Genomic DNA, 12,684 nt, shown 5'->3' on the forward strand with positions numbered 1-12,684 from the left:
TCACCACTCATAAAGCTTTCTGGGGGCTTGAAACTGCATCCTTGTTCATTATAACATGTGCACTCAACCAGGTGCACCACCACCCATCCCCTTTCTTTCTAAAAATGACGTGCAAATGATTTTAGTTACAAAATATGTTCAGTATCATTAATTAGCATAGTACTGCCAATCAAAACTACAATGAGATATTCCCTGACGTTCGTTAGGTTGGCTTCTAGGAATTTCACTTTTACAAGATGAAAATGTTCTGGAAATGGGGTTTGCAGCAAAGTGAGTATAATTCACAATCCTGAGCTGTATGTCACTCAAAATAACTACATTTACTGCAATTCTTCTTCTAGCACTTGCCCTTCTTCCGTAGCCAGTCAACAGCGTCAGGTTGAGCCTGATGTCAAGTTTCGAGACCTCCTTTGAATCTGGAGAGATGGCAGTCGTTGACTATGTGGGTCATAGTCTGTCTGTAAGCCGCAGGGGCAGTTCGGGTCGTCTCTGGCTCCCCAGCGATGGAACATAGCGGCTCACTGGCCATGGCCTGTTCGATAGCGATTGAGGAGGGACCGATCATAACATGCCAGGTCAAAGCCAGGTTGACGCTTGCAGGGGTCTGTGATGAGGTGTTTGTTCTTTACCTCAGCTGACTGCCAACTCTGTTTCCAAGAGTCTGGAACAGAGAAGTTCAGTGTAGGCGTAGGGGACCAGATTGGGTGACGAGACGTCAAGCGTTGGACAGGGTGGGCGAAGATATCCGCATATATTGGCAGGCCCGGTCGAGTGTAGACGTGGGAAATGAACTTAGATGATGCCGCATCCCGACGAATATCTGGCGGGGCAATGTTGCTAAGAATTGGCAGCCATGGAACTGGGGTGGAACGGATGGTTCCAGAAATTATCCTCATGGAGGAATATAATTTGGAATCGACCAAGTGGACATGGGGGCTACGGAACCATCCTGGGGCACAGTATTCTGCAGTGGAATAGCATAATGCCAGAGATGATGATCGTAGTGTGGAAGCGCTCGCGCCCCATGAGGAGCTGGCCAGTCTTGCAATGATGTTATTCCTCGCGCCCACCTTTGCTGCAGTTTTTATGAGATGTTTGTGAAATGACAGAGTGCGATCGAGAGTGACGCCAAGATAGACTGGCTGAGCTTCATGCCAGATTCTCGTATCGCCAAGCTGCACATTAAGGCACATTAAGCTCACGAGGCATGGTGTAGATGGAAAACAGATGATACCGTTTTTGCAGTGCTAGGGATTTACTGCAATACAAAAAAGAAGCTCTGCCGTACTATGGTGGGGAAAAAATTATAGCTTCAGAAATGTATAAAATGGTGACAAAAGTTCTTTTTTTTTTTCCTACTTCAGCCTCCACAATCAGTTTGTACCCAGAGCTGTGGTCCAGGATTCAAGAAAGTTGCAAATGAAACAAATATCTGTTGCTTTAGATGTGTCTTCTGTCCAAAGGGAGAGATTTCACAGCAGAAAGGTGTGAGTATGGCTAATCCTATGTACTCAATAACCTTTATTAGTTCATTTCAAAGTGAAAGCTAGACATTGACCATTATATTCAAGTTCATCAGTGTTCTCCATTAATTTTTTTATTTGTTTGTTCTTTTTTTAAAAAAAATTCTTTATTGGGGAATGTTTTACATTTGACAGTAAATACAATAGTTTGTACATGCATAACATTTCCCAGTTTTCCATATAACAATACAACCCCCACTAGGTCCTCTGTCATCCTTCATGGATCTGTATTCTCCCCACCCACCCACCCCAGAGTCTTTTACTTTGGTGCAACATGTCAATTCCAGTTCAGGTTCTATTTGTGTTTTATTTTCTGATCTTGTTTTTCAACTTCTGCCTGAGAGTGAGCACATCCCATATTCATCCTTCTGTTTCTGACTGATTTCAATTCACATGAATTTATCAAGGTCCATCCAAGTTTGGCTGAAAACGGTGAAGTCACCATTTTTTATAGCTGAGTAACATTCCATTGTATATATATACCACAACTTGCTCAGCCACTCATCTGTGGTTGGACACCTGGGTTGCTTCCAGGTTTTGGCTATTACAAATTGTGCTGCCAAGAACATATGTGTACACAGATCTTTTTGGATGGGTGTGTTGGCTTCCTTAGGATATATCCCCAGGAGAGAAATTGCAGGATCATTGGGTGGGTCCATTTCTAGACTTCTGAGAGTTCTCCAGACTATTTTCCACAAAGGTTGGACCAATTGACATTCCCACCAGCAGTGCAGGAGGGTTCCTTTGACCACACACCCTCTCCAGCATTTGCTGCTGCTACCTTTTCTGATGTATGACATTCTCACAGGAGTGAAGTGGTATATCATTGTTGTCTTTATTTGCATTTCTCTGACAATCAGAGACATGGAGCATTTTATCATGTGTTTCTCACTGTTTGTTCTTCTAAATATTTGTTCATTTTCTAGTTCAGAGAGAAAATTAAGAGGGGAGGGGAATATATATATATATACATATATATATATATATATATGTATATATATATATATATTTCACCAGTCATTAAGTTTCCCCCTGCAGGTGGACACCAAGGGCTTTGCCAGGAGCCAGCCCCAGCAGGTTACTCAGGGTCCCTTCAGAAAAGGGGGAGTCAGTGAAATGAATGAAGTGAGAGGCACATCAGCTGTTCCAAGTGCAGGAGAGAGGCACTTCTGCTCTCTGTCTGCAGAGGTTTATTATTTAAAGACTTTTTGCCCAGATATAGTTGGCATCATGTAAGATATTTTCATTAACATCAAGGATACAGATATCGTGTATAGTAGTTTTCATTAACATCAGGATAACCTTAAACATCATCATCATCATCATCATCATTATTATTATAGGTATGTATTCTTTAAAAAGTTCCCTAGGTCTGGAGCATCCTAATCTTCCCTCCTGAAAGTTTCCTGGGTCTGGGGTAGCCTATATCTACCCTTGAAAGTTTCCTGGGTCTGGAGTAGTCTAAATTTTCCCTTGAAATGACCATCTGTGTCAGGCTAGCGTCGTGGGAGAGAGAGATGACCCAGGAACCAAGATTGAGGTGGCAAGGCAATTCAAATCTTTATTCATGTGAATGCCCCAGAGTTGGGCGGGAGTACACCTGCTAAAGCCACGTGGTGCCAACCACAATGGCCTGCAACAGCCTCTGAGTCTGCATGCCCACCCTCCTTCAGGTCAGGACACAGAAGAGCCAAGACAGAAATGGAAGTGGCCTGACAATACCATACATGGCTAGGAAAGGGGTGGAGAAAGGTGAGAGGGGCTGGAAATTGTAACCCCCTCCCCCCAACAACTGTTGCTAGGGTCCAGAGGTTAGAAAGAAGACAGATCAAAGGAATGGAATGGGTGGGAATCTCCCAGGCAAAACAATGATTATGCAGATAGGCCATAGCATCAGCAATGCAGGGTAGACCAGGGGGAGCTGGCTTAATGCTTTGTGAGGCTCCTCACAACTTCCAGACATGTCTGTATTTTGACCATTTCCCTGTTTTGACCTTCTTTATCAATAAACATTTTTCCCTAGAGCTAAATCTGCCATAATTGTTGTCACAATGTACTTCCCCTGGGGATCTCCTTTTACTGTCCCCAGGTATTATTTGTGCATATCCAATTATAGCCAATGGGTCTATAAATGATCAATGTAAGGAAAATAGCTTCAGTTTAGTCCAGTCAGTCCTTTCCACTTTGCAGTCAGTCACTTTGCAGCTGAAGATAGTATTTGAATAGACTCAGTCACACTTTTGGCATTTGAAAACGTGATTCCTGGGTCAGGAACAGGAAATCACAATTTAGGTGATATAGATGAGAGTGCTATACACAATGAAAAAAAAACTATAACAAAAGTAAAACTTCTTAAATCTATATATTTTTTTATTTTTTATTGAGAAGCTAATGGTTTATACCATAGTTGTTGACACATGGGTGCACTTTTTTTTTATTTCTTTATTTATTGGATAGAGACAGCCAGAAATCAAGAGGGTAGGGGGTGATAGAGGGAGAGAGACAGAGAGACACCTGGAGCCCTGCTTCAGCACTTCTAAAGCTTTACCCCTGCAGGTGGGGACTGAGGGCTCGAACCCAGGTCCTTGTGCATTGTAATACATGTGCTCAACCAGGTGCGCCGCCACCCGGCCACTATGGGTACACTTCCTAAACTCACAAAGATAGGTGTCTGCAAAACACTCTCACTCTCACACTCCATCAATTAGGTCCATTGTGTACCAGGATCTGAAACCCTCTACCCACCGCCCCCATCCCTGAAACATTCTCTCTACTCTCTTTTCTAAAGCACCAACAGTCCAAATTTTATGTTGTGTTTTCTCTGATTTTTTTTTCTTTAGTCCTGGCCATGAGATAAATCCATATTCATGTTTATATTATGGATTTATCTCATTTAAAGGGATTCCTACAAGATACATGTAAGTTCAGGTGAAGAAGATGACTTCATCACTCTTAACAGATGAGTAGTAGAATATTGTGTTTATATACATAACATTCCTACCCACACATCAACTGTTGGACATCTAGGTTGCCTCCAAGTTTGGGCTATTGCAAAATGTTCTGCTATGAACATAGACATACATAGATCTCTTTGGATCATGTGTTTGCCTTCTTAAGACAAAGGCCAAGGAGAGAGATTGCCCATTATAGAGTATGTCCATTTCTAGCCTTTGGGGAGTTCTCCAGACAGCTCTCAACACAGCTTGGACCAGTTTGCATTTCCACAAGCAGTGCAGGAGGGTTTAGAAAAAATGCTCTGTAACATCAGTGAGACTTTTATTATTTCTCCAGATGTACAGGAGTGCACCAAGTGCTCAGATCAAGAATATTCAAACCAAGAAAGAACCCGCTGTCTCCCCAAACTGGTGACCTACTTGTCCTTTGAAGATTCCTTGGGCATGGCTCTGGCCTGCACAGCTTTGTGCTTCTCTATGCTCACAGCTGGGGTTCTGTGGGTCTTTGTGAAGCACCAAGACACCCCCATAGTCAAGGCCAATAACAGGACTCTCAGCTACATCCTGCTCATCTCCCTGCTCCTCTGCTTCCTCTGCTCCTTTCTCTTCATTGGACATCCACACCCAGTCACCTGCATCCTCCAGCAAATCACATTTGGACTTGTGTTCACTGTGGCTCTTTCCACTGTGTTGGCAAAAACCATGGTTGTGCTGTTGGCATTCAAATCCATGAAGCCGGGAAGAACCATGAGGTGGCTGTTGGCATCAGGGGCTTCTAACTATGTCATTCCCATCTGCACTCTTGTCCAAGTGGTTATCTGTGGCATGTGGCTGGGACTGTCTCCCCCCTTCATTGATGTAGACACACGCTCTGAGCCCGGGCACTTGCTCATCGTGTGTGACAAGGGCTCAGTCACCGCCTTCTACTGTGTGCTGGGCTACCTGGGTTCCTTGGCCCTGGTCAGCTTCTCCTTGTCCTACCTTGTCCGCAACCTGCCTGACGCCTTCAATGAAGCCAAGTTCTTGACCTTCAGCATGCTGGTGTTCTGCAGCGTCTGGGTGACCTTTCTACCTGTCTACCACGGTGCCCAGGGCAAGCTCATGGTGGCCTTGGAGATCTTCTCCATCTTGGCCTCCAGTGCTGGTCTCCTAGTGTGCATCTTTGCTCCCAAGTGTTACATTATTCTGATCAGACCTGACAAGAACTTTTCCAAAAGTTTACTGAATAAGACAGGCCGCTGGAGAAATGCACGTTCTTAGGCTTTACACCTTATACTTGTCACGTTTTAAAGACTTTGAACAAATGAATGGATATGTCTTTAACTTCATTACTACTATGTAAGTGAAACTACCATGTGAATTTCCCAGTAGTCTCCTTCTCCATTTCTAATTGAGTCACTGTGTGAAAATGTCATCAGTTAACCATGTAGGTGCATGAACACATGTACTACAGCAGATTCCCCCACTCTTGATTTGCATTTTCTTGTCACTCAGAGTTGTTTTTGTCTTAATGCTTGATTTAAAATATATTTTCATGGTGGGACTGGAAAAAAGGTTCAACATGTAAAATTCACATAAATCTTTTTGTTAATTTCTTTATTGGGGAATTAATGTTTTACATTCAACAGTAAATACAATAGTTTGTACATGCATAACATTCCCCAGTTTTCCATATAACAATACAACCCCCACTAGGTCCTCTGTCATCCTTCTTGGACCTGTACTACCCCACCCCAGAGTCTTTTATTTTGGTGCAATACACCAATTCCAGTTCAGGTTCTACTTGTGTTTTCTCTTCTGATCTTGTTTGTCAGCTTCTACCTGAGAGTGAGATGATCCCATATTCATCCTTCTGTTTCTGACTTATTTCACTTAACATGAATTTTTTCAAGGTCCATCCAAGATCAGCTGAAAACGGTGAACTTAATTCAGGGCCCAGAGTGACAGAACCTGTACTCTCTGCCTGTGTGTAATAAATCTTTCTTTCTTCACCCCCACCTGCCTTGGTCATATTGATTATTAGTAGATTCCCCTAACAAGTGGACATACATATCATCATTCTCATGTGAACAACTTTCTGAATTGAGTAAAGAAATTCTGTGGATCATTTAATCAGAACAATTTAATGACGTTTAGTGCTTTCGCAGATTTTTGCTTTTGTCGCTTCCATAAAATTTCAAAATGTTCTATTCCACCTAGGATTTATTTATTTATTTATTTATTTTGTCTTCAGGGTTATCACTGGAACTCGGGGCCTGCATTACAAATCCACTGCTCCCAGAGACCAATTTTCCCATTTTTGTTACTCTCGTGGATATTATTATTTTAATTGTTGTTGCTGCTGCTGTTGTTCCTGGATAGGACAGAGAAAATCGAGAGTGGAGGGAAAGACAGGGAGGGGAAGAGATAGGACACCTGCAGACCTGCTTCACCGCGGTGAAGTGGGGAGCTGGGGGGCTTGAACTGGGATCCTTACCGGTCCGTGTGCTTCATGCCATGTGTGCTTAACCCACTCTGCAACTGACCGGTCCCCAATTATTTTTTTATTGATTTAATAATGATCGACAGGATGGCAGGCCAGAAAGCCCTTGGGTCCTTGGGCCTGAGAAATCTTTTAGAGCCACCATGCTCTCGTCACTTAATCGTTAAAATCTAATGCCAACTTTTCCCCCTGATAAGTATTATAGATTTCATGAAGTCTAAAAGTCATTACTTTTTTATTTATTTCTTGCCTCCTGGGTTATCACTGAGGCTCAGTGCCAGCACTGGGAATCCACTGTTCCTGGCAACCATTTTCTTTTTAATAGGGCAGAGAGAAATTGAGAGAAGAGGGGAGATAGAAAGGAAGAGAGAGACACCTGCAGACCTGCTTCACTGCTTGTGAAGTGTCTCCCCCTGCAGACTCTAACCAGAATCCTTGTAGGGGCCCTGGTGCCCACTGGCCTGATTCTATGTTTAAAACAGGAAGAACTTTGCACCACTTTCACACAGGACACTAAGAATCCATTTGGGACCTTATGCTTGAAATTTTAACACATTATGTACCATGTAACCTCGCAGAACACAGGAAAATAATATTGTTTAAAAGGCATATTGTGGTCCAGGAGGTGGCACAGTGGATAAAGCATTGGATTCTCAACCGTGAGGTCCTGAGTTCGATCCCCAGCAGCACATGTACCAGAGTGATGTCTGATTCTTTCTCTCCTCCTATCTTTCTCATGAATAAATAAATTATTTTTTTTTTAAAAAAAAGGCACATTAAGCCAGGGGAGTGAGCCACTGCCCAGGAATCACACTGATTTTTTTAATATTTTATTTTTTAATGAGAAATGATAGGAGAGAAAGAACCAGACATCACTCTGGTACATGTGCTGCTGGAGATTGAACTCAGGACCTCATGCTTGAGAGTCCAAAGCCTTATCCAGTGCACCACTTCCCGGACCACATTATTATTATTATTTGATTCTCATATTATTTATCTAAGAGAACAAGAGGAGAGAATCAGATCTAAATTCACGGCCTCATGAGAAATTCAATCCACATCTTCACCTTCTGAGTCACAATTTTCTGAAACATTTTTTTAATTTTCCCTTTTGTTGCCCTTGTTTCATTGTTGTAGTTATTATTGTTATTGATGTCATCATTGTTGGATAGGACAGAAAGAAATGGAGAAAGGAGGGGAAGATAGAGGGGGAGAGAAAGACAGACACCTGCAGAGCTGCTTCACCGCCTATGAAGCGACTCTCCTGCAGGTGGGGAGCCTGGGGTTCCAACCCGGATCCTAACGCCAATCCTTGCGCTTTGCGTCACGTGCGCTTAACCCGCTGCGCTACCGCCAGACTCCCTCTCTGAAACATTTTTTTAAAAAATACTTTATTCATTTATTTATTATCGGATAGAGAAATTGGGAGGGGTAGGGGAGATAGAGAGACAAAGATACACCTACTATCCTGCTTCACCTGGCCCCCAAAGTTCTCTCCCACCTGTCCCTCCCTCCCCTTTCCCCAGAGGTCCTTGCCTTGTGTCATGTTTCTCTGTCGTCTCTCTTCCTGCCCCGATTTCCTAGGTCCTGCTTATTATAAGTGAAATCATTCAGTACTGTCCTTCTTTCTTTGCCTTAACTCACTCAACATGACGTTTTCTAGTTCTACCCAAGATGATGCAAAGGAAACTTCAATACTTTTAACAGCCAAGTAGTATTCCATCTTAAATACACATACCACAACTTCTTAAAAATCTTTATTTTTAATCTTCTTTATTTATTGGATAGAGACAACCAGAAATCGAGAGGGATGAGAGGTGATAGAAAAGGAGAGGGAGTCGTGCGGTAGCTCAGCGAGTGGGTTAAGCGCAGGTGGCGCAAAGCGCAAGGACCAGCGTAAGGATCCGGTTCGAGCCCCCGGCTCCCCACCTGCAGGGGAGTCGCTTCCCAGGCGGTGAAGCAGGTCTGCAGGTGTCTATCTTTCTCTCCCCCTCTGTCTTCCTCTCCTCTCTCCATTTCTCTCTGTCCTATCCAACAACAACGACATCAATAACAACAGTAATAACTACAGCAATAAAAAAGGACAACAAAAGGGAATAAATATTTTAAAAATATCTTTTAAAAAAATTAAAAAGAAAAAAAAAAGAAAAGGAGAGAGGGACAGAGAGACACCTCTTCACCACTGGTGAAGCTTCCCTCCTGCAGGTGGGGACCAGGAGCTTGAACCTGCATCCTTATACACTGTAACATCTGCACTCAACCAGGTGCGCCACCACCTGGTCCCCTCTTAAAACATTTTTTGTGGTATTCTCAGTACATCTTTCTTGATTCCTGGATGAGTCTCCGTCTCTCTGTAAAGGCCATCTGCTCTCAAGGGCAGAGCTAGAATAAGTCACCAAAAGCAATGCTCCCATCCTTGGTACTCACATGTACTTCTGGGAGTCCAACCCCAGGTAAGGAGTGCATCTTACTGCGCAAGCTTCCGGTCCTCTCTGTCTCTCTCTACTTATTACATTTTGTATTTTTTGTGCATTTATGCAAACGCTGACCTTGATGGAGCTTCACCTATGTGATCTCAGCATTCTCAGCTGGCTATATCACAAAAGGAAACAGAGAGGGAAAGATATTAGAGTCTTCCTACAGATGATAACAATGACCCTATGTGATGCTTGTGCGACAAACATGGTAAGCTCTATCTAACCTGACCATTCTCATCAGGCTTAGATATTTTTTAATTTCATATTTATTTATTTTCCCTTTTCTTGCCCTTGTTGTCTTTTTCATTGTTGTTGCAGTTATTGTTGTTGTTATTGATGTCATCATTGTTAGATAGGACAGAGAGAAATGGAGCAAGGAGGGGAAGACAGAGGGGGAGAGAAAGACAAGACACCTGCAGAAGTGCTTCACCGCCTGTGAATCGACACCCCTGCAGGTGGGGAGCCGAGGGCTCGAACCGGGATCCTTACGCGGTCCTTGTGCTTTGCGCCACCTGAGCTTAACCCGCTGTACTACTGCCCTACTCCCATAGATATTTTTTGAATGTTGTCATCACCCCTACGAGAAACTCTTACAGGCCAGGTGGTGGTGCAGCTGGTTAAGTGCAGACATTACAGTGTGCAAGGATGCACGTTCAAGCCCCAAGTCCACACCTGCAGGGGAGAAATTTCATGAGTGGTAAAGAAGGGCTGCAGGTATCTATTTATCTTCTCTCTTCTCAATTTCTCTATCCAATAACAAATAAAATATTAAAGAAAAAAAGACTATTCTATACTGTATCATTCATATCTAGTCTTGGGTGGGGTGACGGTGATTAACATGCTGGACAATCTTAGTTTCATCCCTGTCATGACGTCTGTGGAGTTTGGATGCCGAAACATGAGGTCACAAGTTCAACTCCCAGAGTCCCATGTGCCAAACTGATGCTCTGGTTCTCTCCCAACAAATAAATTGATATCAGTTTAATGAATAGACATATCTTAAAAATAAGTTATTATTAGCCCAGGAGGTGGTATAGTAGATAAATCACTGGGCCCTGAAGCATGAGATCCTGAGCTCAAGGGTTGGTATCACAAGTGTCAGTATGATATTCTAGTTATCTCTACGCACCCTCTTTTACAAATAAATATTTTTTAAAAAAAGTATTAAAACCTGGAAAGTGAAGTAGACACAGAATTTGCCTCAAGCATAAGGCCTTGAGTTCAATTCCCAACATGTCACATGCTAGAATCAGACTCTGGATCTCTATTTCCCGATAATCAATCTTAAAGAAATATGAGTAAGAGTCCAGGTGATGGCACAGCTAGTTAAACATTCATGTTACAATGCACAAGAACCCAGGTTCAAGCCCTCGGTCCCCACCTACAAGGTGGAAGCTTCATGAGTGGTAAGGCAGGGCTGCAGGTATCTCTGTTTATCTACCCTCTCTCAACTTCTCTCTGTTCTATCCAATAATAATGCTAAAAAAAGAATTGAGTTAGAAATTATTTAGCTACTTTTTAAAATTTGTGATTAATAGTAGGTTACAAGATTACAGTGTATACAGTTCCACACGACACCCACCATGAAAATTATGCTCCCACCCTCCCAAAGATAATCACTAGAGTTCTTAAAAGACTTAGAAACAGTTTTCTTGCTTTATTTATTTAACTGGGTAGAGACAACAAGAAATCGAGGAGAGACAGAAAGACACCTGCATCACTGCTTCACCACTCACAAAGCTTTCCCCCCTGCAGGTGGGGACCTGGGCCTCAAACCTAGGTCTTTGCACATTGAAATGTATGTGCTCAACCAGGTCCACCACCACCCAGCATCAGCTGCCTTGATTTCCACATGAGTAAAACCATCCATAGTTGTTATTATTTGTTTGAAAAACAGTTAAGGAAAATGACACAACTTATTTTCAACATAGTTAGTTGAGACAGCTATAGCAGACTGCACCAACTAGCACTCAGTGGTGCAGGATTGAGCCATGGTGGCCTGGCCTTAGCTGACCACATGCTGAGGACTACTAAGTCCTCTTTGGTTCCTCTTCCGTTTCTGGTCTCAGCACTCTGGGAACAGATGACCCTCTTCTTTGGCAACCACTCTTAGAAAACATTGATTCCAAGGAATATTCCTAAAATGTTTAATAAGTACAAACTCAATCGCAGTGCATGAACTGGTGTGAATACTTTGGATTTATTTAATCAGACCCACATGCTACATGAAGCTATTATAGGCTTATCCCCTGAGCAAGATGCCAGTCATGTTTGTAATTGTTTCTCCACTGAACACGGGCATTGGCAGGTGGATCCATACCCCCAGCTTGCCTCTCTCTTTCCCTAGTGGGACAGGGGTCTGGGGAGGCGGGCTCCAGGATACACTGATGGGGTCATCTGCCCAGGGATGTCAGGTTGGCATGCTGGTAGCATCTGGAAATTGGTGTTTTTTCTTTCTTTTTTAAATAAAATGGAAATACTGACAAGACCATAGTATAAAAGGGCTACAGTTCCACACAATTCCCACCACCAGAACTCCATATCCCATCCCCTCCCTTGAACGCTCTCCTATACTTTATCCCTCTGGGAGTATAGACACAGGATCATTATGGGATGCAGAAGGTGGAAGGTCTGGCTTGTGTAATTACTTTCAGCCATGTTTGAAGTGCAAGATATGAATATCCCTTGGCCAATAGTACTAACATAAAACAAACAAAAAAACAGGCAAATGTTCTACAACAAGATGTACAGAGGATTTGATTGAGTCTGGATCAGTTGGTTGATTAATTTTTTTACCTTCTAATATTTGTCTCTTCCCAAAAATTTCTTGTTTGTGGCTGAGATGACTCTTAATTGTCTGTTGAGGGTCTATATATCACCAGGGCATTGATTCTGTGCAGTGGCTACAAGAGAAGGCTTAGCTGAATAGATCTCTTAAGACAAAAGTTTACTGTGATTCAGAGTGGAAATTAAGGGCATAGCTAAATCACTGGCATTGTGCAACCAACTTTTACTATTTTCTGAGTGTGACTTGTTTGTATTATGTGATGAGTAATTTATATAGCTAACTATTTTTTCTTTAAAGATGAGAAAGAGGGGTCTAAGGAGATAACACAATGGTTATGCAAAAGACTTTCATGTCTGAGGCTCCTAGAACTCAGATTGAAAAACCAGCACTACCAGAAGCCAAAGCAGAGTAGTGCTCTGGTCACTATGTTTCTCCCTCATTAAAATGATAAAAAAGGTTT

General features: G+C 42.7%; 1 protein-coding gene across 1 annotated transcript in view; it reads left to right on the forward strand.

The window, feature by feature from the left end:
• LOC103123661 (vomeronasal type-2 receptor 116-like) overlaps window positions 1-9,606 on the forward strand; it is a 30,634-nt gene extending 21,028 nt beyond the window's left edge. The window contains exons 5-7 of the mRNA XM_060182437.1: window positions 1,365-1,485; window positions 4,815-5,693; window positions 9,566-9,606. Of these exons, the coding sequence (XP_060038420.1) occupies window positions 1,365-1,485; window positions 4,815-5,693; window positions 9,566-9,606 (1,041 nt within the window). The remainder of the gene's footprint in view (window positions 1-1,364; window positions 1,486-4,814; window positions 5,694-9,565) is intronic.
• The last annotated feature ends 3,078 nt before the right edge of the window (window positions 9,607-12,684 follow it).

Source organism: Erinaceus europaeus, chromosome 23 (genome assembly GCF_950295315.1).
Source record: "Erinaceus europaeus chromosome 23, mEriEur2.1, whole genome shotgun sequence".
NCBI lineage: Eukaryota > Metazoa > Chordata > Mammalia > Eulipotyphla > Erinaceidae > Erinaceus > Erinaceus europaeus.